The sequence below is a fragment of the Fringilla coelebs genome (genome assembly GCF_963513975.1).
Source record: "Fringilla coelebs genome assembly, chromosome: Z".
Taxonomy (NCBI): domain Eukaryota; kingdom Metazoa; phylum Chordata; class Aves; order Passeriformes; family Fringillidae; genus Fringilla; species Fringilla coelebs.
In genome coordinates, this window is record NC_140031.1 from 36,466,257 (window position 1) to 36,490,884 (window position 24,628).

Here is a 24,628-nt window from a genome sequence, read left to right on the forward strand (position 1 = left end):
AGTTGGAAGAGACCCACAAGGATCTTTGAGTCCAGCTCTTAAGTGGAATGGCCCGTACAGAGATCTTTATATGCCATTATAGCTGTCACATTTTTGCTAAACACCATCTGTAATTGCTTTCCACTTACATCTACAGAAAAACTGAAATTACTTCTCAGGTGAATATTTTCCTCTGTTCCAGAGGCACTCTCTGCATTTACTTTAACTTGAAATAGCCAGCCCCATGAGTTACAATGCTATCAGAGCTCTGCAGGTTCTCCACGCTCCTCTGGCTCATAAGAATAGCACCAAGGAGAAATCACACCTTACAAAAGGGCAATAAGTCTACTGACTGATTATTAAGCAGTTTCATTGTAAGCCAACCTTCTGAAAGGATTACTAAAATCACTAGTTGGACACCCATTTTTCTACTTGGCTGACATTGTTTGGGCACCTCGGGCTACTGAGGGCACTTCTCTCCCTACCAGCTTCTCTGTGTGCTTTTCACAGACCTGAAGTCTCACTACCATATACAGGCTTCCTAAATCTGTGTGTTCCATGAAATAAAAGATGAGGAAAAGGGAGCACCCATCCAATTACCTTGATGCCATTACCAAATCTCAGCCCTGGAGAAAAAAAAGTGTCAACAATCTTGTAAAAGTGTCTACAAACTTGTAAACTAACTTCATTCTAGAAAAACAGCATTCGTTCTAGAAAAAAAAGGTCTTTAATGTAGGAGGTTAAAATTTTTAAGGTAATTTTTTTAAATAACAATCCTACTTTGAAATACAACAGTAGATAATGTCTTCCTTTTTCATTCAAAGACAGGAGTTTGAAAACCTCAGCTTTCCACATGCAGCTCACCACAACCCTCTACACTACAAAATAGGTGTGAAGTGTCAGAATGTTAACTGTGGAGAGAGCAGACCTGGACAAAGCAGCAGAAGGAAAAACTGAGAAGGCAACCAGATAAATCTCAGAGGAAGACATAGTACTAATAAGAAGGAAAAGGTGTGAATATTTTAACATATCCACAGAGGATTATTTTTCCTCTAACAACTAAATGTACTTTTCCTTTCACCTTTGGGCAAACGTCAAGACTACAAAAATGAAAAAAGTTACCTCATTGGATACATCTACAACCAAGTTATCGTCACTCTTGTCCCCATCACTGTCCTATTAAAAATAAATAAATATAGTGTTCATTTCAATTAGTACAATAAGAGCCCAGACAGAAAGACTATGCATCTACTCAGACATATTTTGTTTTTCCTAAACAAAAAACAAACAGCCTTTCATTAAGTTATTAGCAGTAGGGAGAATAATTAAAGAAGAAACACAACACCTTATTTCTGCTATAATAGTAAAACCCAAGTAAGGCAGAACTAGTTGAAAAATGGGGATCTCACCATCAGTGTAAGATGGTCCAAAACCCCTGCTTTATTACCATCATAAGCAGTGTTATCACTGTTATAACAAAAGAGAAAGGTACTCTGTTCATACACTAATCTTGTGTTAATTTAGATAAAGTACTGTTTGTGCATACCTGGAAAAACACCAAAAAACATATCTCAGGAAAACAGAGCTTTTTGGCATGTTTGGTCAATCATCATCCTTAAAGTGATAGTACCATTTTTCCTCTTTTTTCAGAAAGTCAAGTATTGAAATCAAAAGTTCTAGGAAGAAAAAACTTCAGAAATGCCAAGGAATTTCAACATTTCTGCCCAAGAAAAGCAAAATACTTGGACATTCCTAGACAGAAATGTTCTACTGCAGCTTGTCAAACTGCATTTTGACTGCTTCACTTCGACTGATGTTCACCTGAGCTGGTCTACTAATGATTTCTTTTACTGTAGTGCCTCCTGGTCCCTCTCTCCAACAAGGGCCAGGATGCCCAAGCAGACACATTCTGATACAGAGGTCTAATGATTTCCACAGCACCCCACAGTATTTCAATGAGAAGGCAAGTCTTGACTCAAAATCAAAAAAAGAAATAAATGTCAAAATTTAAATTTTTGTGGGAAGCAGTTTGACATTTCTAATAAAAGTACTTTCAGTTAAAAAGCTTCTACACAAACAAACCAGACACACAAGATTGCTCAACTATCCTCCATCTCTTGCTTTCAAAGTGTCTGAGCTTTCACACATAAAACCAAATACTTTCTCTCACTTCAGGCCACAAGCTTTAAAAAAACAAAACCAAGCCACCCAAAGCCAACCAATTAAAAAACCCAAAACCAACCAACCAAAAAAACCCCCCAAAAATCAAACTGAAAAATACTCCCTAACCAACAAACTGAAAAATACTCCCTAACCTTCCCTTCTGTTAACAGCTGAATCTTGCTCCAAGAAATAACAGAAACATATTAGGGATCCAAGAGCGCTGCTGGACATGGAATGGTCACTCTATTTGCTACTCAGGAAGCTATCCAATCAACAGGTGAAAACAAAGGACAAGGAAGCTGTAAGCTGGGTTTATCGGCCACCTCTTGAGAAGCATGAAGCACCCAGAGTGCTAGAACAGGTGGGAGTATGTGGGAGAAAGAACATGGGAGAACAGACACTTGTTTGCCAGAAACGCCCCTCTGGAGCAGGACAAAATTAGTTACAGAGCAATGTTTAAGTGAACCCTAGTAGCTCGGTCACCTTAATAAATAGAAACTTCCTGGGACTATCAAAGGCGTCTCCAGTAACTTCTAATAGCATCAGAAGAGTCTCTTCACTAATAAATTCATGCAGTGAAACTACATAGGTACTAATATGAAGATTAGTCAAAAGTTAAAAAGGGGAAAAAATTAACTTTTTATTCTTATTCCAAAAGCTACAGGTCCTCCAACTCATTTATGTCCCTTTTGACAAAAGCAGTATTTCCTTTTTCCTAACAAGGGATTAATCTAAAATGAGCTCAAAATCAGCAGATCTGTATTTGCTTAATTGGTGGACCTTCCAAAAAATAATCTTCAAGATTAGAACAAATCTGTAACTTTCCAATATCCTTGCTTTGCTCCATTTTTTAACCTGATGCTGCCTTTAACTGTAAAATCCATTTGAAACAAACAGAGGGCAGAATCATACTTAAAATGTGGATTAAAAACTGCTTCTACTGTGCAATAGCATCCTTTACATTTCTTTATGGTAGAAACACAAGAAAAAACAGTAAGTTAACCTTTTACTTCCTTTTTTTATCAAGCATAGCTTAAGAATGCTTAATCTCCAAATATTAAAAATTAAAAATGCCAACAGAGTATAAAACCCTTAAAGTTAAGGGAGTAACATGGGGAAGTTTTCCAAACTCTTCTGTAATCAAAACATTATTATTAGGAAGTGGTGGAAATACAACTTGTAAAACCATTAACAGCACTAAAATATCTAATAGCTGCTCAAAGACATTATCCAAACGGAGAGAAATTAAAACTACCCTACCAAATACTGAGAAAATGAAATGGCACCTAATTTTCTCATGGGTTTCAGTAACCAAGAACTAATTAGTGATCTGAATCACATAAACTAGACAATTTGCCACATTATTGCTGTATCAAAGTACAGTACGTTCTAATAGGTTTAAATTTTGCTTTTTGGTACTCTCTCACACCAGTCCTAGTTTCTTAGGCCTGTTTAAGTACCATCCTGTGCTTTGGCTGAGAATTTAGACTTGAAGTCAAAAGCCTGCGTGAACCTTCTGATGTTCATGCACATTGTTGCACTGAAGTGTCTCTTTAAAACCAAGCAACAAGCAAGCTAGTTAAAAATGCAGAACACAAAACTCTGAACTTTCAATATTTCAATTTGCTTTCTGCTGAAATTGCCTTATCAGCCAGAAGTAAAATTCAGTAAGTTTGTACAGCTTGACAGCATATGCAATTTGTAACTGTAATTATAACTCAGCATGGTAACAACTGCTTATCATTAAAATTTACCAAACTCCTCTCAATAACAAAATCCTCCATTTCAAACAAACCTGCAGTTTCTAGAGGAGTCCAGAAAGAATGTCACTCAAACTCTGAAAAATGCCCCAAGGCACACGTGAATCATAAACAGCTGCTCCCATTGAGGACTATTACTTCACAATATCCCAAACTACTGAGTCACTACTCTTCCCAAAATTTGACTCTTGTGCCTCTCTGGCACATATATTCATGTACTACTTCAGCTACAGGAAAGTTGCCTTGGTCTTCACAGCTCTTTTACTCCTCATACAAGCACAGTATGTGCAAATAAATAATTTCCTTGACACAGATTTGCTTACATAGTGGCTGGAATCCTTATCATCCACCTTTCTCTTTTTGATGTCATTGGCATATTCAGGGCCATTCCTGCGTTTATCTGTGCTTCGTAGACTGTCGGGGACCAACAGAGAATTACTCTGTAAAGACAAAAAAACAAGGTCAATCAAAGAGTCCTTTTAGGATTCCTCCATATATTCCTAAAAACTCAAATTGATGTGATAGATGTTTTAGAAATGTGATACGTACTTAGTCTTTTAATTCAATTTAATTCAAAACAATGTCCTCCAGACAAACATATACAGCACCACGCATTCTAAGAAGCTTGGCTTTTCATTGTTCAACTTATCAAAAGTTTAGTTCACTTGTCAGTCACCATCTATTTAACTAATTAATTCAACTGAATTTATTGTTTCGGAGAAGAGGAAGGCTTGCAGTTTATTCACGAGCAAGTAACAACGATTTTATTGTCTTTTTAATGTTCAGATTACATACAATAAAACAGATTTACTACACAATCTGATTGATCCGTCACTTTTCAAACATCATAAATAGATGAGGTTTTGGTACCTACACCCGCAGGTATGGACAGATAAACAGCAGCTTGCCTTAAATACCTAAAATAACAAGTATGTGCTGAATACGGTAATCAAGTGTTAGCTGGAGTAAACTCCAATTGGATTCCTTCAACAAATGTATTGCAAACAAAGATCAAATATTTTTACTTCCAGCATAACATTCACTACTAGTGTGAAATTAAGGCTAAAGTGTTGCTTAATCAGACTTGATCTGAAAAACTGAGGCCAACACAGGCACACAAAAGACAAAAGCAAAGACTAATCTTTTCCTCAAACTACATGGACTGCTTTCATTCATGCTAAGTTATGCTAAGTACAAACTGTTGACCCAAAGAGCATTTTAGACATTTTTCAGTCACATGACAATTTGATATGCCTGTGATTCCCGATTCCCATCTCCATCTCAGTTCCAGCTAAAGCATTAAAATGTGTTACAATGAGTTCTTTTAAGTGCAGGATTAGCATATGCAAGAGGGCAATTTGTTCACTGATGTGTTAATGCTGTGAACAATACTGAATGGGTTGAGAAAAAAATCTCCTTTCACAAAGACCTGGTAAGCCTAGATCCTAAAAGCCAAGTACATGCTCAGATAAATAAATATAGGCTCACATAAATATATAAGTAAACATGCGTTTACATCCGTACACATATATCTCTCAAGAGAGAACTCTAATACCAACATGAACTTCAGTGTAAGCCCTCAAAGGACATATTTAGATCTACCCAAGAGACATTCACTTGTAATATATCATAAACTTATACAAATAGCCAGTGAACTGTGCACTGAATAGCTTCCCCTTTAAAACCTGAAGACATCAAGACAGTTTTGCTCAGACACAAATGTTTAGCCCCAAGGAGAAGGACAAGGAAACAGGGTACATAAGGCAATCTGAATCCCCTTTTTCCTAATTCAGAAGCTGCACTTTAAAGCCAACTCTAAGCTCTTTTATTCATGACTATTCAAGCTAAACAAATGCCAAAGGGCTTACATAAAGCATATAGGAGGGTCTATTGAAATTCAGTATAAAGAAGCTCAAAGAAGCTCAAAATAATGTCTTTACCAAAATGTTTTGTGGCTAAAAGGTGGGCTTGTTGGATCATTGAACTAATTGCCTTGACAAATACATTCGGAATTTAACCCCTTATCTCTTCCTACATGCACACAAATTCAGGGATTCAGTAGTCTGAAAACCATTAAAACTAGTTTTCAACATTTTAATGTTAAATACATCTTGCTTGTGGCAGTAGAAACATCTTAAGAAGCAGTAAAAACACCTTAAGGAGCAAGATGTCAATTAAAACTTGACCAGAAGTATTTTCCTCTTGAGGAAGGAAGTCTTTTGGTTAAGAGATACTTTCCTTAATAAAAATAACTAAAAATATCTATTTTACTACTGAAGAATTTAGATTAAAACAATTAAAGCAAATGCAGTAAAGATAATAAAGTCAGCTCCTCACTTTAATAAAAAAAAAAAGTGTGACTAGCAGAAAGGTGGCAAAGAGGCAACACCTGGAAAAAATTTAGCAAACGTGCTATTTGGAGTTACAGCTTGCAAAATTTGACAATTTATAGGCAAAACTACTATAGATGATTTTTTTTCTCTTTAAATTTAGTCTACCTAGACAATGCTGACAATATTTTATACTGTTTGTCTTGTAGAATTTCAAAAGGGTGAAATATAACATAGGAAATCCTAGCTCTCACTGGGTCCTAAACACCAAACAAAGATTTGTTTTTTCTCCAAAAGACTGATGGTTTCTCACACAAACATATACTTATATCACAAGCTGATTCTGCTAAACATATCCCCTATGGTCATGTTTACACCACTTTTATATAACTTACCACATTAATTTAAACCCCTCCTCTCTGTGATCAGAGCATCCATGCTAGGAAGCTATTGTAGAGCAGATCAGCTCATTTCCCAACAACTACATCAAAAAGAGCAAGTAAGATTGTGCTCTTTTTATGGCAAAATCTATGAATAAACTCAAAAATTAAAAAGTTCCTGCTTTGCTTCCCATAGAAGTTCAAGGAAGTTCTAACAACCGTGACTAAAACCAGGTAAAGAAAAAACAGCTTGCTACTGTAAACTACTACCATATTTCGAACTACCAAACATGTAGGATTTCATTCAACAATGTGAAAATATTAATATTTTAAAATGTGCAAATAGTAAATCCAGAACACTGAAGACCAAATTAAATAAATGAAAATACAAGAACTGGTAAAGAGATGATCATATAAGCCTTGGGCTATTAATATCTCTTACCCTTGTAATGTTAAGGTTCAGAGAACAGCATGCTAAAAGCCACCTTTCCTCATTTTAGCTCTTTTAGTAGAGTTTACACTTGCTGTATGTCCACTATCAAATAGAGCCAGCCAGAAGACAGCAGCAACAGCTTCACAATATTAGAGTTTCCTTATTTTCTCTTTAGAAGAGTGATCTGTTTACTTCTCCTAACTAGGTCTACTAACAACTGACTTATTTTCAAAAGTGGGACAAGAATTTTTAATTTGGCTGTAATTTTTTAAAAATAACTCTACAGAAATTTTCAGCCGGGATAGCTCTTCAATAATGATTCAGCTTATGCAAAAAGGGCAGCAATGTGCATATATATACATACATACACACACGCATATATACGTGCATAGTTTATATCCTAAAGAGAAACTGCACAGCACCAAATTTAATTTTGTCTTAATTTCAACAGTTTAGATACATGACTGAGGATACTCCTTTCATATTTAAGAGTTCAGTTTATTAAGGATTACCAATGCCACATTTACAAATCACGAAGCTCAGATCAGAGGAAGTGGTCAGAATCAGTTTCATGCGTTTTCCTGTCAGAATTACCAGACCACAAAAACGCTGTACAACAGGCAATTTGTGATCCTGAAGCAACTCTGCTGCCAGCAAAAGTTAAATACTGAAACCACCAGAAGAAATATGTGAAACTAAAACCTAGTCCTGATGCACAGAAAGAATGTAAGCTCCCTACTAGGAATGTAATGCACATTATTCAAATGCACCTCTGACCGCCACACTGCTCCCCACAGGAACCACTTCCAAACCTCAACTATGTGTGCCAGAGGTGCAGGCTGAGAGTACCTCATTTATGCCATTACCCCAGTTATAATACAGCACAGACGATTCATACAGAATAGTACATGCAGAACTGACAACTGACTTGATGCTGATCATTACATCAATTAAATAACAGTACTTGCATCACTTCTGTGCACATGGTTCAACTGCACCTGGTCCCAGTTAAGATATTCTCTAGTGCTGGGCTCCTTGGTCCTCTTGCTCCTCTTTTCCCCAAAGATGTGCAATGGCTTGCTCTGTGCCATTCCCTGACTCGCTGTACCCCCATGCCAAGGACAGCCACCAGCCATCACAGCCAGCTACCACAGCTAACAACTTGGGCTTGCCTGCTGTGCTCAGTAGAGCCTCTGTGTTTATTTTATCTAACCATACATGGGACCTCTGCCCTGCTGCTGCACCACACACTGTAGAGTGCTATCTACAGATATGCACAAATAGATAGGAACAGGTGCAATTCCTTGCAAAACAGGATCAAGTCTAACAACTACACCCAAAACATCAGTTGCTCTTTGTTAGGACTCACTGGAAGATGGACTTTAATACCACCCAGATAGGCAAAATAAGATTGCACTCAAAGCTATTCTACTCCAGAATCACTAACTTCAATTTGCTCAATATACTTATTGCAAACATGCATGTCACAAACCCAAAAGCTGACTTCTGAAGTCAGTAGGTTTTAAGTCAAATTACTCCTGATGGAAAGCTAGTTTACCTCACCTTTTTTTTAAGCACCATTTTAATTTATGTTGATTTTACACTCAGAAGACGTTAACAAGGAATAAGTTGATTCCAGTATTTTTGAGCTACTGCTTGTCAAAACCAAGGTATCCATAAAAATTTTTACCAGACCACCTCAACCCCATTGCCCTTTGTCATCAACCTTATGCTGCCTTCCATCAGCTACAAACTAAACTGCAACATAGCAACCCAGAGCTGTTACATATGAGCAACATCTGGGGCCATTATTTCTTCAAAAAGTCCAAGAAACATACTTGTGGTATGCTGATCAGTACCATAGACTTGCGTATAACAATTTTTATGAATTTCTTCCCCCCTTTAAAAGAATTAAAATACAAAACAAAAACAGCTTGCCCATAATATCTTCCAAAAAGAAACACTCAGTTGTTCATGCCCACCTTCTCCAAGACTGGGAGCTGAAGAATAGGATAGAGAGCTCAGGGCACAGAATATTTTTCAACTGTAGGAAAAGTGCATTTGCTTTACAAAACAATAGCAATATTTATGCTTAACAATGAAGGCAAAAAAAAAATGTCTGGGGAAATTTATGAATACTTCCTAGGCCTTAGAAAATAAGCTCAGTATTTTTCATGAGGACCAAAGATAAATACCAACTAATGTAAATCCTAAGTACACAATGAAGCAAGATTTCACTATCTGAAAATTACTACTGTTACAACAGAGCGCATCAAAACATTTGCATTTCTGTGCTGTCCAAACAGGATACTAGCATAGAGGGGAGACAAGGATAAATGAACACCTACAATGCGTTTTAAAAGTTTTAAAAGTGCTGTAAGCATGTTTCCTAGAGAAAAAAAAAAATGTGGACATCAAAGTTCTTTTATATTGATAGCTCCCAAAGCTTTCAGTTTCAGTTGTAAAACTTGCTTCCTTTGCCTGGCTTCACTACCTGCAGCCAGAATTTGCCACATTAGAAGGGATGCCTGCATTTGCACAACAACACAGCCCAGGTTGGGATGGTTAAGAGATATATCAGCCAAAATCCACCAGCCATTACCCAGGTAGGCACGCAATTTAAATCTGACAACATAGTTTTAGCATTCATCCATAGTATACTTCTTTGGGAAGTATACTATTATTACTAACTTACATGTTACTCATTACACAAACATGCATTTACCAAAAAACTTTTCTTCATTTTTCTTTCTGGAACTTGAGCTAATATATAAAAGAAAAATGTAACCCTTGCTATTTAGACATAACAAAAGTAGTTAAACTCGTCAAAATAAAAAATAATGAAACCATGTCTGTACGTTACTTTATAAATACAAGAATTTCACTAATTTTGGTGTATTTCTACACATACAATACATAAAAGCTCATCACTGCTTATCTAAGGAGACTTTGAAAAATATAAATCCACATCTAATTTAAAAATTAATATGCTTGAATCTGTCACAGTATGCTTTAAATTAAAGTTATGCCACAAAAACTTAATTAAAAACCCCATAGACAGGCACTAAATTTTAACTTTTCAAGCTGACATTTTGAGCTTTTAGCTTCTACTGGTAGTGCTTGAAGGTCATGCTAGACATATTTGATGGAAATCATTCTGTAGAACTGCACAGTAATACCAAACATCATGGTGGATTTAGGTAACTTACAAACTGTCTGGGGTTTGGTGTCTTGGATGATGAAAGCATGCCTGTCAGGATTTTTAGCAGCACCATTACTTTTAAAATGTTATTCTGAAAATCAAGTTGATTTTATCTTGATGACCCAGATGTTATAAAGTGATTTCAACCACACATAACAACCAAACAGACCTGCTGCTATCCCTTGTGTACTTGGGACCCATTTCCTATTATCCTTAAAACTATATTTTACATTAAAAGAAAATTCCATTAAAAATACAAGAGAATTAGAGAAGTTTGAAGAGCCCATAATTCCCAGCTGATCATTTTACCCACAGAGTTGAACTTAACTATCTCTTGAATTATTCTTTCATTGAAGGTGCCCTTTACTGTTAAGATTTTGATGTGACAATGTATTTAAGAAATTTTAAGTTCAAGTTCACCTGTATTCAGCTATTAAAGTTTAAGTTAGCTATGCAGTATTATCCTGCACTGAGACCAAAAAGAAACTAGAATGACCATAGTGTAGTATCCAAAACTCAATATATCCACGTGGCAAAATTCCTTTATGGTATAAAGTCTCATATTATTTAGAAATTAATTACTGATAAAACCAGCATAAAAACAGTCTGCTTCAAGTAATAAGCAAGCAATCATCAGTTAGACATATGGATACAGAAGCAACTGCAGCAGCAATTTTACATAGTTTAAGTAAAATTTACATTGATAGTAAACTAAGCAAGTAATCCTGCAACTCTCCCAAAACCCAAAAGTGAGGTTTAATTTTTGATCATTTTCCTTCCATAGGCAAGAACTATTCTCAGCTACAAGATTAATCCAGAGTCCAAATTTCACAATGCTGAGCACCTGACTTTAAATTCATACCCTCAACCAAAATTACTTAAAATTAAAATTAATTAAGCCAAATTGCATGACAGACAGGGCAGGGGAAGCTGGAACCAGGACAAGGACACAAAACATAACAATCAAATCGAAACACAGAGCCATCACTAGGTGGGGATTCCTGCAGTCAACTAACAGCACTCAAAGAAGTATATCCCACACAGAGCAAAAAGTCCTTACTAAGTCAGAGACTTCATAAAAACCCAGCTTAAAATTATTGCTGCAGATACACTGTCATTAATAACATTAAGCAAGCTGAAATGAATGCTTCTTGCTTAGTAATCTAAAACTAAATGACTGCTGCAAAAGATATGCAGATAGTTTCCAGTAAACAACTGTCAAGCAAGCCTTCTATATATATTAAATAAGCGGCAATAAAAGTCAGAAGTTTAGTACTGTACAGCTCTCTGTCAAATAATTTTTCCTATTCTTGTCTTTTGTAATTGAGAAAAGGAACAAAATAGAGCCCAAATTCACCTCTGACATAAGCAAACAGAATGAGCTTTGTTGCTTGAATGAAGTTGCACATGACCATCTCTAACAGATTATTACAGCAATATCACTTAAACAAAACAGCATGAAAAGCAGCAAGCAGTTCTTTAGAGAGATTTTCAGGCAAGGCCAATTCTATTACAGCTTATGTCTACAGGGAAAAAAAGTATCGCTGTAGGAGTTATACCTGAAGCACAAATTAAGCAGTAATGACATTAGTATGGCTTAAACAGATGCTGTTAAAAAAACCTCCTAGGGCCAAGCACCATCATGACACATTTAAAATTCTCACATTTAAATTTCTCACCTGTTCTCCAACTCTTAATTCCTGAAAATCTTAGAGACTAAAAATCTTAACTCTGGACTAAAAATGCTGTATTTGCCACGTCCTTTTTGATTTGCAGCTTAGTGCCCCCTTTCTGCCTTCAACAAGCAAACTGAAGTTCGAGTTTACCTAAAAGCATTCTGCTCAGAAACAAGACCTCTTCATACAATCCATCAAAAAAATTATCTGGTGTTCTGCATAAACCAAGACACATCTCAACATAAAAAACATACGCCTTGTATCATGAAAATGAGTAAAAGGAAGACGAAAAAAACAAACAGCACATCATCTGATTATTACATCGTTGGAAATTGAAACATTAGCAGGAATGTTGGTACTTACTGTGCCTGGCTCTCTGTCTGCTCCCGCAGTAACCAAGAAATGGACAGACATGCCCGTTCAGACACAGAGGCAAGAACAGAAATAAAAAAGGGGGGAAAAAAATTAGAACACAAGCCACAAACAGTTTTAAAATGGCTTTTATTTATACAAGTCATTGCACATTCCTAATACAGTGATTTCCTGAAAATTACAGTATTTTGTAAACATGATTTACAGTTTAACCATACACAAAGCCTAGTTTTATCTCATGACAGAATAAATTATTTTCTTTTCAAAAATTAGTCAAGTGCAATTTTGCCCAATATTTAACTGAGTACTAGAATTTAAGCTTATGAAACTAAAGTAACAGATGCAATTATCTAAATCTTTTGTTTGAACACATTCACTTCAAAATTTAACTTCTTGTTCCCCCTACCTTCCCACCCACCCATTTAACAACATTACTTTGTTTGAAAAAAATCACCATTATGCAGTTTAACAATTTTCCACAATATGGTGCAGGCCACTGCTATTACAACTAAGCATTTACCAGGATGTCAAAAGACCCTGCAAAGTATAGAGCAGGTGACACCTAGTGATCCCCTTTAAAATACTGAAAAATTCCAAGCTGAATTTTTCTTCAGTGGTTTATATGCAGACATTTTAAAGTTTGCCAACAGTTTTTTTTTTTTTCATTCTATATAACTTGAATTCTTTAGAGATGCATATAATTTGCAGCAATGTGCAAATTTGACAATGTCCTAATCAGGCCTGCCATGCCTCTCACCTCTGTGGTGGTCTGCATCGTGATGCTTCTTGTCATCTTTTATTGCCAAGTGAGACTGCCCACCCAAAGCACTGGAGAGGGCAAGAAGGCCAGCACTGCTTCCAAGTGGAGGGATTCCTGGAGGCTGAAGTCCTGATGGATGTGGCGTTAGAGGCACTGGAGGTCCATGGCCATGGGAGAGATGCTGAGCCTGCAACTGCTGCTGCTGTTTCCAGTGGTATCATCATCCCCAGAAGAACAACGTACAGCACACAGTTTGGGAAGGATAAGGCAGAAATTTGGTTAATTATTGAGAATCTGTAGTGAATTTGGACATTTATTTGTTACCTCTTAATCTAGCCCCACCCCTTTAACCCACCACGCTATATACACTGCATTGTATCATGCTGTCTGAGGACAACTCTGCTCACACCCCAGAAAAGCTAGCTGGATACTTATTTTGCAGCCTGATGCATAAGTTCAGCAATTATAGGTGGTTTTAGGCAGCTACTGCCCGCCACAGCATCTCTGGCAACAAAGAACAGCAGCAGAAGAATCAAACACCTTTCCCTTTCCAGAGAAAGTCATATCAATGGTCTGGAAAAAAAAAGCTCCAGCGGCAAGATTGATTTAAACTCACATCCCTCTCATCCCCCAGTTTGGAAGCAGCAAGTACCTTTCTATCCTGAATATTAAAGAATTTAAAAGATATGATGGATTTCATATTTAGTAAAGTTTAATTTGCATTTTTTTCTAGCCAAGGTTTTTAAGGGGAAGAGGGTAAATTATTCATGACTTAACACTGTTTAGGAGCCAGCTTTGAGCTGAAAATCCAGGTATTTTAAATAGCATGGAATTCACAACAAGAAACACGGTATTAATGAATATCTCCCCCTGTTTTAAAAGGAGCTTGCAAGATCAAAATCATAATGAGTGGACATAAAACCCAGTAACCAATCTGCTAAAATAATCAGTAAATAATTTTAGAAACAGAGTTTTTACATTAGAATGTCTTCCCCATAGTTTAATATTAAGATATTATCTAGTTAAAGCTTCCACGGTTTTATTAACATTTACCAAGTTCAGCTATCCATTTAATTTGCCTAAAATGCTTAGCACAGTTTTTTTTGGTTTTTTTTTAAATGAAGCTTCAAAAGCACCTTTAACTTAGTCATAGCTCCCATAATCTGCTCCAGGTTAACAGGTATTCCGCCTCTCTCTCCTGATTTCTCGTGTCTGGACACGTGACTAGAAGACAGAACAATCCTCTCCACCTTGACCACCCTCCACTATCCCTCTGCTCAAGGCAGATACCAGGAAAAAGCTAGAGTGCCATCCAATTCATGGGATAGAAAAGGAGACAAATAAACATCCTGTCTGAACAGGATGAACTCAAATTGATCAGGTGAATGCTAGTGGTCCTGTAAGACCATGTAAAATTTTTACAGCACTGCTGGCAGCTACTGAAGTCATACCTGCTTACAATATTTCACACATTGCACCGAAAAAACTCAACTCAAAATAATACAGAAATATTTAATCCGTTTCTTTAGGTGTGAAGTCTTTTCAAGACAACCTGTCAACAATACCTGTATAACATCTACTGTCATATGAATGAACTTATTTATTACTATTTATATATATTGCTACTGAACTCCTACACTTTTACTTCTCATAACCCCATCCCAAGACATGCCTTGAGCTGTTTATAAAATTATAAAGAACTCTGCACCACACTTGCTAATTTTTCACTTTTCTGCTGTCCCAGCTGTCATACAGCAATCATTTACTTATTTCAAATTACAAGACAATCTTTAAATTTACGACAAACCATTTAGTCAATTCTGTAAAGCCACAGGTTTACCAAATCTTTCTCACACCACATACCAGGAATTTATTTTTGAATGCTGCATAAAAATCCATGCTAGTCTACACTTCAAAACATACATCTGATCATCACCCTTTTCAGTATGTTTAGAAAACAAGTCAAAAAGAGAACTTATTCTTCTTCTAATTTAATGTGTTTACAAAAGGCAACATTTTGAAGGAAGCATTAGGAATCATTTTTATTTTAAAGTAGTTAACACAGTAGACCACTTTCTACAATATCAATCAGTTTTTTGCTAGTGAAGCTTCACTTAACTGAAGAACTATCAGTAAGAAGCACTGTAAGGTCTGACAGGTCTGCAGAGGTTTGGTTGGAGGTTTTGCTTGTTTTTTGAATCCAGCCTCTAAAGAACAATCCCTCTCCACACAGACTTTAACGAGACTTCAGTAGTTTCCACATTTCCTCAAAATAGGTGATAACCTGATATTTTGGCAGTTTCTCTCAGAGACGGTAATTTAGTCACCTCCTTCCTCATTGACCACTACAGCCAGGTCAGTCATCTGCACTCTGGATCTGAGTGCTCTTCAGCCAGCAGTGCTGTGCAGCATTGTTGGCATCATCTTACCTGTCCCCAGCTGCACTATCCCCCCACATTATCCAGTTTTACGTGCAACTGCCTAAGAATAAAAAGTGATTTATTCCTTCCAAACTTGTTTCATAGCAAAAAGCCTCCTCCCTTCTCCAGTAATAAGCTCAAACTAGCTTCTTTTGCAGAGTGACCACGGGAAGGTTGAAACAAGGAACAGGAGTTAATTGTTTCCATTCTTGCCCCTACCATTTGGGAAGTGTATGAAGATAACCCTTATTCATCTCTCTCCTGCTTGGTTTAATTAGCAAACAAGTTAACTCACTTAATTTCAGGAAGCACAGGTTAACATTTTAAGAAATGTCAGGGGCATGTTACCTACCATTTCCCTGGCTCTGGTTTGTAGCCTACGTACCACACATTATGAAAGTCTGAGAAATGAGGAACAGATTAATGCTCTAGAAAAGGTTCTGAAGCTGAGAGTGGAAGGGTTGTGTCCTGTGCCCTCTGGTGGAATTGCACACAGATGGTGGGGAGCAATGGGCAAGGTGTGGTGTGAGAGCTGCAAGTGCATTGCAAAGCTGCTCTGCGTGTTTTTGTAGCTTTGCAAATGGCTACTTACAGGCATGGTACACAAAGACCTGTAAATATGTCACTACATGAAGCTGACTTAAAACTGAAATCCTGATCATGGTCTTTTAAGCCACCAAAGTTATGTCATGATTTCATTTTTATTGTCTGATGTTCATTGCTGTTCAGGGCTTTAATATACTGATTTATTGCTTATGTGTTATTTATTCATAAAAGGTTTGAAGTTCTCCCTAAGAGACGAGGGATCATCCATAAAGATGATGCTTTCCAGAAGTTCATATTCTTTTTATTTAAAAAACTCAAATTTTTAAAAGCATATTGTATTATCTTTGTAGAAGGGATAAAAGGAGTATGTGCTCCACACAAAGGAAGAAAATAAAGACCAGGGAGAGGGATAACAGCAATGTTCACCAGATGCATTTAGCAACTAAACATTTGCCATAGTAGATCCTACAAACAATTATGTTATGCATATAATCACTTTCCCATCACTTCAAAGACACTAATGCCTGCTCTGTAACCTTTTAAGAGCTTAGCAGCAGTGAGATATAAAACGGAGTAGGCTGGCAGCAGTATCATGGTCTACTAGGCATGTTCATTAGCAGTTAATTAAAAACTAGACATCTGCCATAAGAAATGTGCTCAAAAAAGGATGAGTAACAGGTCTGTCTTAGTACCAATTATTATCATTACTTGCAGAGCAAAGGCTGTGTCCACTTTCAGAGGAAAGTGGGAAGGTAGAGAAGAGTGCAATGATGCATACTTTAGTGACTGCGCTTAAGATAATTAGCCACAGCAGTGATTTTAAAAATATCCGTAGTTCACCCACTATTTTGTTGCAAACTCAGAAGTTCTTCATATTTGCAAGGGGAGAAAAGGAATTACAAACTCATATTAATGTATACTGTTTAGGTGTAGGTTTTATTGCCTCTGATTTTTATTTCCTAGACTCTCCATAACTAAACCATAAAGACCCAAAAACTTGGCATATAATAAACAGCATTACTGTTTCTGAGCAAGCACTTCCTAACAATTTTAAAGGTAGTACAGCTTTAAAGGTAGTACAGCTTGTTATCTCCCACATTTTAGGAAAAGTCCAGCTATGAAGAGATCTTTAATCAAGACTTAAAATGTGGAATTACATTTTCAATCTCCGAAAAAGACTTCCAAAGACAGAGTTAGTATGTCTTTGTGAAACAGACCTCCTATAATAAACAGTGATAGGTCTCCCTTAGGCTCCTTGCTCATAAAGATAGAGAACAAGCTCTTACAATCCCACTCCTCACCTTAAAGCAGCTCTGGTGAGAACTCAAACACCTGATTTTACTTTGACACCTTTTTCACTTAAATATATGGTTTTTAATCCTTATCATTAAGCACTTAGAGCATTCCTCTGTTCTTAAACAGATGTATGATGTACTCTTCTGTGTCTCTTGAATTAAAAATTCAGATGTGATTGTAAATGAACAGTGGAAAAAAGATTACGCATTGTCTCAGACTACAAGAGCTGTCTTCTTTTATTTAGAAAAGCACAGCTTTTCTAAATAAACAGTTGAATAAACACAGAAAAAAAAACCCCACAGAAACATAAACACAGAAAAATTTTTCCAAAATCTTATTAGCACTACTATCAGTACTACTTATCAGTACTATTATCAACAGTTGCCTCCAGGTTCCATAGAGGTGTTCTGAAAAAATATCTGGAAAACACAAGTCATTTAGAGACCTAAAATGTAAAGAATGCTATTTCATGTCAACTTTTGTAAAATGGAAGAAATGCGATTTTGTTTTACTCAAGCAGACAGAAAGACATGAGAGAAAAACACATATTACTGTGTTCAGTTTCATTATCATATGCACTTCCTTTCCAAAGGAACATCTTCCGGTCTTTCATTTTTCTTCCTTTAATTTCTTAAGGAAATGAGAGTCTGCATCAAATATCTGCAGCCAACAAACACAAGAGGGACACTGTCTGAGCACATACAGGTAGTTGATCAAGGAATAACCTTTTCCCTTGCTGTTTAGAAATGTTCTTAAAACCCGTATTGCAAATATAACCTTTTGAAAAAAGAGTAACTCAAGACTATGCTCCTTTCACATTCCATTTTTCCCTCATCCTAAAAAAACCAAAAGCCCTGTATGTACAACCTGCAGTCAAATTTGGCAGGAGGAAACTCAATAGACACTCTAAGCTGTTAATTAATACTTACATTTAAATTTCTGTAAGCACTTTCCAAAGAGTATTTCAGCTATAGGGAAGAACATATTTCAGGACAACAAACAATCACTTGGAAGAACATATTCACATTCTTCTACAAAAGTGACTATATCCATGGATGTGGCAAGAGTAAAAGATAGCATCTACTTAAGGCTTCTGGCATGTCTTTGATATGGCCCCTCACAAAATTCTTGCCATTCAAAGAAATAGTGCATTGAGGGATGGATTATTACATGGATGAGGAACTTGATGGATGACTGCATCTGAAGAACAAAACTCAACCCAAAGAGTCAATGGCTTCACACCTCTGTGGAAAACAGTAACGAGGGGTGTCCCTCAGGAGCACAAAACGTGACCAACACTGCTCAACACCTTCCTCAACAACACAGGAAACGGGACTGAAAAAACTGTGCCTTCCGCAAGTCGGCAGACGACACCAAGCCGTGTGTTGATTCACTTAAGGGAAGGGGGGACATCAAGATGGACTTTGACAGGCCCAAGAAGTGGGACCATCTTATGAGGTTCTCAAGAGGTTCCACATGGCCAAATGCAATGTCTGGCACTGACCTGTGACAATTCCTAGACTGGAGGGATGAAGGGCTTGGGAATGGCCCTGCTGAAAAGGACTGGAGGATGCTAAAAGATAAATCATTGGATTACTGCATCTAAAGCCCAGAAAGCCAACTGTATCCTGGGCTGCATCAAAGGAATTTGGCCAGCAGGTCGAAGGAAGTGGTTCTGTTCCTTTTCTTCCCCCTATATCATGAGAGGCTTACTGGAGTATCATACCCTGCTCTGGGGTCTACAGTGCAAGAAAGACATTAATCTGCTACAGCAGTTTCAAAGAAGGCCCACAAAAATGATCTCAAAGGGCTGGAACACCTTTCCTAGGAAAAAAAGACAAATTTGGGGTTGTTCAGCCTGAAGGCTCCAGGAACACCTTACTGTGATCTTTATACACAAAGTGGGTCCATAAGAAAATGGAAGGAGACTTTTTACCAGGGCCTGTAGCTACAGAACAAGAGGCTGTGGTTTTACACTGAAAGGTGATAAGTTTACATTGGACACAATGACAAAACTTTTATATTGTGTGAATGGTGAGACACTGGATGCCCCATCCCTGGAAGTGCTCAAAGTCAAGGTTGGATGGGATTTTGAGCAACCTGTCTCATGGAAGGTGTTCCTGTCCCCATGGCAGAGGGGTTTGGTTTGATCTTAGAAAGGTTTGAATTGGAAGAAACATTCAATCATAAGTAAACAGATTTATTTATGAAATACCAAATATGCACTGTTTACTGCTCCATTTCCCAATTTTGCTCTGGCAGCAGCTGTCATGTTTCCTTCTTGATGCTTCTACATGTTTACTCTTCCTTGATAATATCACCACACAAAGTGTGTTAATAGTCCCCACAAGACATTTCCTTCTGACCTATTTCAGCCCTAATCTTTAGTACCTGCAGCACTTTACAAAACTAAGGTCTGAGTTTGCTTCCTTTTGCTGACTGTACACAACTGTGAAGAGTGGCTGATGCACCAGACAGCTGAGATAACATTCACATACAACTCAGGAGGCAGGAAAAACGGACTCACAGGAATCTCATGACGTTGAGCAAGGGCAAGTGCAATAACCTACACCAGGAGGAACCGTAAACTCATGTATGTTGGAATCCACACAGCTAGAAAGCAGCCTTGCAGAAAAGGCCCTTCCATACCAAATTGTGCATGAGCCAGCAGCAATATTCCCTTGTGGAAAAGCAGGAGAATGGCATCTTAGGCTGCATTAGACAAAATATTGCAGCAGGTCTAGGGAGGGGACCCTTCTCTACTTATCACTGTGGGAACTACAGCTGGATTACTATGTCCTGTTCTGGGTTTCTCCTCACATGAGACATGAACAAAACAGAGAGCATCTAACAATATGTCTAGAAACAGTTTAATAGCCCTAGGTCTCTCAACCCCTCCTCACATGACATACCTCAGTCCCTTACCTTTATAGTCCATCACCAGTGATGGCCCAACGAAAGGCAAGAGGCAGTGGGTGCAGACTAACACACAGGAGGTTCGTGAACATTAGAACACACTCATTTTTGGCCGAGCCCTTGCACAGGCTACCCAGGGTGCTTTGGAGTTTCCATCTTTGAACATACTCAAAAGCTGCATGGACATGGTCCCGCATAACTGGCCCTAGGTGATCTTGTCTGAGCAGGGGCAAGTAGATCAGATGACCTCCAGTGGTCTCTTCCAACCTTATCAATTTTATGATTTGCAGACTGCAGAACCATAGAACGCCTGAGGCTTCAAGGGACCACAGGGGGACATCTGGTCCAACCTTCCTACTCAAGCCACATCATCCCAGAGCATGCGGCACAGGATTGTGTCTATGGAGTTCTTGAATACCTCCAGTGAGGGAGACTCCAAAACCTCTCTGGACAATTTGTTCCAGCACTAGGTCACCCACAAAATAAAGAAGTTCTTCCTTATATTCAAATGGAACTTTCACGGCATCAGTTTGTGACAGTGGCCTCTTGTCCTATTGCTCAGCACCACCGAGCAGAGTCTGGATCCATCCACTGACACCCTCCCTTCAGATACTGACAGACACTGATGAGGACATCATTGTCATCTAAATCATCTCCTTGAGGCTGAACAGGCCCAAGTTTGTAAGACTTTCGTCATAAGGGAGATGGTCCAGTTCCTTAATCATCTTTGTAGCCCCCTGCTAGTGACAGGTCTGCCACTAGACCATGTGCCAGTTCTCACTGCTCACTGTTGTCTCCCTGTTTAAACAAGTTTTAGAAATGTGAGTCAGGTACTACTATAATTTCTTAATTTTTTAACTACTTCCTTTGAAATATTTACTTTGGTCAATTTTCCTTGCTTCCTCGTTTTCTAAATCCTTTATTCTGACAGGAAGAAAGACACACTCTATGACAGTAAACAACCTCTAGATTGCCCACCACTGCATGCCTAGCTAACGAGCCAAGAATGTGGGTTTGTAGAAGTTGTTTGAAAACTATCCTTCTGTGCAGAAGCCACAGTGCCTAATGTGGGAAGAGAATGTCCCTTCAGAAACAAAGAATAGTGTCTTCAGCAAGTCTCTTCCATCTATAAACCACATGAAATGTCATTGTACTATAGAAATTTAAGTCCATAAAAGGACAACGTTGGCAAAAGCTAGTCAAAGCCATATATTTCACACATACAGAATTTGTGTGGCAGTGGCATGATTATGTAAAGGCCCAACTGTCTCATGGGTAAAATCCTCTTCCTTTTTTTATGCTTTATTAAAGGAGATATAGGGTAGTGTCTTGGGGTCTTCACAATGATTTTCCACTCCCACAAAAAAGCAAATGAAACCCCCAGAACGTTAGTGAGAAGAGAATTTATGTCAGAAAGCAGATATCCAAGCAAATATCAGAAAGAAAATGTAAGTTAACTCAAGTCTGTTAAATTTCTGAACAGAAAGCTCTTCAAAGTTTTCCCATTTCCTGTTTTTGCTTGTTCAGACAATGAAAACCACATTAATAAGTATCAATTGCACAACAACATTTTTAAGCAGTAAAAGGTTGCATAAATTGCCTCTCATAAAACAGAAAACTGATGCTATACTGGGATAAAAGCAGCCTGTCACATACATTCCCCAAACAGTCCTTTTTCCACAAACTAATTTCAGCTCTAAGATAAGACATGAGACAGAGAAGCTGTATTTCAGTGCTCCACTGTAAGTACAGTAAGCTCTCGTGTCACTAACTATTAAAATAAAAAAGATACAGAAGGCCAGCAACATGCTCAAAAGAGTGCATGAACCTACTTCAAAACAACATGAAGCCTAACTGGAAGTCTGCACCCCAAGGTTCAAAATGACCCCACTATTATTTAACTTGCTTATCAGTGACTCAGACAAAGGGACAGACACCTCCTCAGCAGGTCACTGATGACACAGAGCTGGAGCAGTGGCGATACCCCAGAGTGCAGCCTTCCAGAGGGACCTCAGAAGGGTGGAGACGTGGGCAGAGAGGAATCTTCTGAAATTTAGCAAGGGCAAATGCAGGGTCCTGCACCTGGGGAGGAATCACCCCTGGCACCAGCACAGGCTGGGCTCTGCTCTGCTGGAAAGCAGCTCTGAGGAGAAGGACCTGGGGCTCCTGGCGGACAGCGAGCTGTCCATGAGCCAGCAGTGTGTCCTGGGGCCAAGGAGGGCAATGGTGTCCTGGGGTGCGCTGGGAAGAGCAGTGCCAGCAGGCTGGGGGAGTGATCCTGGCCATCTACTCAGCCCTAGTGAAGCCTTCACCTGATGAAGTAATTAAGGAGATTCAGGAAATGGAACACCTCTCATATGAGGAAAGGTGAGAGAGCCTGTCAGCCTCAAGAAGAGATGACAGATGGGTGCTCATCAGTGTCTGTCAGTACCTGAAGGGAGGGTGTCAGTGGATGGTTCCAGGCTCTGCTCAGGGGTGCTGAGCAACAGGACAAAAGGCTATGGGCACAAACTGATGCACATGAAGCTCCGCTTGAAACACAAGGAAGAACTTCTTTACTGTGCAGTTACTGAGCACTGGCACAGGTTGCCAAGAAAGGTTTTGGAGTCTCCCTCAAGGGAGATATTGAGGAGCCATCTGGCCACAGTACTGTGCCATGTGCTCTGAGATGACCTGGCTTGAGCAGGGAGGCTGGACCAGATGTCCCCCTGCAGCCCCTTCCAACCTTACCCATTCTTTGATTCTGATTCTGTACATATGTATTCTTTGGCTTGCATTCTGAAATATTTCTACTTTTATGAGAAATTTTCAACATTAAGAGAAAAACAACATTCTTCCAACACCAGAAAGGCTTGGGCTGCTCTTAATTACATGGCCAGTACCAGTACATACGCAGCACTTTTGCTGAATCACAGGATTCCCCCCACACTTAAATTTTAATACTGCAGTTTACAGAACTAAGAAACAGGTCTTCAATGCTTCCCAATGTAATTCAAAAAGCATTTAAAAATTAACATTCAAGGGTAATTTATTATTCATTGATTAGTTTCCACATTATCACTGTATATCGCAAGGGAGAAAGGACTCTTATCTTTCCCTTCATACAGATCAGAGCAGCAACTCTTATGGTCTCTGGGCCTTCCTGTCTTACTGTAAACAGCTAGGTTTCACTGCCTTTCCTCCTGGCATCTTTGAGGGCAAGCCCAGGCACCAGAATTAGAAAGATAAGTGATAATACACTTCAGATCACTTCTGTAAACAGTAAATGACAGGTGTGGGTGGCCCCGCCCAAATCATTTGCCACCACACCCAGTAAATAAGCCCATCGGCTGTTTTTCCACTAAAGTGACCAGCAATGAACTATTTCACAAATTTTTAGTGATACTTTTTAAATGGCAGGATTTCCCATTACCCTGTAGGGAATAATCATATAGCCCTGCCAGCAGGACTGGCATTTTCACTGGAGTGAGCACAAGGAAAGTCTGCATTAGCAACGCCTCTAGGCTGGGGAGCCTCCGTGGATCATCCCACCACATGCAGGCAGAATCCCGCAGCAAGGATGCAGGGCATTGCCAGCAGATGGAATTCTTCCAGTTCAGTGACATCTTCTCCCCAAAGTGCATCAACCCACCCCTACCATAGCAGCACCCACACAAAGGCTTTTGCCAACAGAAAAGGGTTTTCTTCCTTCCCCTGTGCTTTTAGGTGATGCAAGTCAACCTAAAACTCTCTAGGTTGTACCACGAGCAGACACACTGAGGCATGAGTAGAGCAACACAACAAGCAGCCCACAAACTAAAGAAGCCCTTTTGCTTGTCTAACCTTTTATGTATGTACAAACACACCATACTTTATATGACATATACACAGTATTTTGCATCTTAATGTATCACTAACATATTGCTGCTACACACAACTTTTACTATATATTACATGTACTGTTCTGTGTATGTTATATATATATTGTTTATACTTCTATGTAAAAATGTAACTCTTCGGTGGGTTTCTACATACAAAAAATGCATATTCCAGGGCTCATTTAAGAACAATTCCTGTCTCAAACACTTCACAGCAAAAGAAACCCCAAAAAACCAAATAGAACTGAATCAACACCATGTTTTTAAGGGTCCTTGTAATAATTATGTTATTTACCTTGTTTTTAACTTAGATAAAAATCTTGTTGTTGGGTTTTTTTTATTTCTTAGGCTAAATTCTGAAGAAATAAGGGATAAACAGCAAAGCCAAAGGCAACCAGGAGAGAAGGACTGCCACAATGGAAGAGCCAGACAAGCCTTTGTAAAAAACAGATGCCACAGGACAGGAAGGGTAGAGTCAGAGTCACCACAGAAAAAAATGATCCTTGCTCGGGAAAACATGTCTCCATCAAAGGACTTC

The 24,628-nt window shown here is 38.4% G+C and overlaps 1 protein-coding gene across 3 annotated transcripts in view; it reads right to left on the reverse strand.

Moving 5' to 3' along the window:
• Nucleotides 1-24,628, reverse strand: part of LOC311165045 (transducin-like enhancer protein 1) — a gene marked incomplete at its 3' end in the record, with an annotated part of 71,152 nt that overhangs the window by 16,724 nt on the left and 29,800 nt on the right. For all 3 annotated transcript variants that reach the window (XM_084224756.1, XM_084224755.1, XM_084224754.1), the window contains exons 7-10: nucleotides 13,053-13,257; nucleotides 12,287-12,303; nucleotides 4,226-4,342; nucleotides 1,102-1,155 (exon numbers count right to left, since the gene is read on the reverse strand). In XM_084224756.1, coding sequence (XP_084080882.1) covers nucleotides 1,102-1,155; nucleotides 4,226-4,342; nucleotides 12,287-12,303; nucleotides 13,053-13,257 — 393 coding nt within the window. The remainder of the gene's footprint in view (nucleotides 1-1,101; nucleotides 1,156-4,225; nucleotides 4,343-12,286; nucleotides 12,304-13,052; nucleotides 13,258-24,628) is intronic.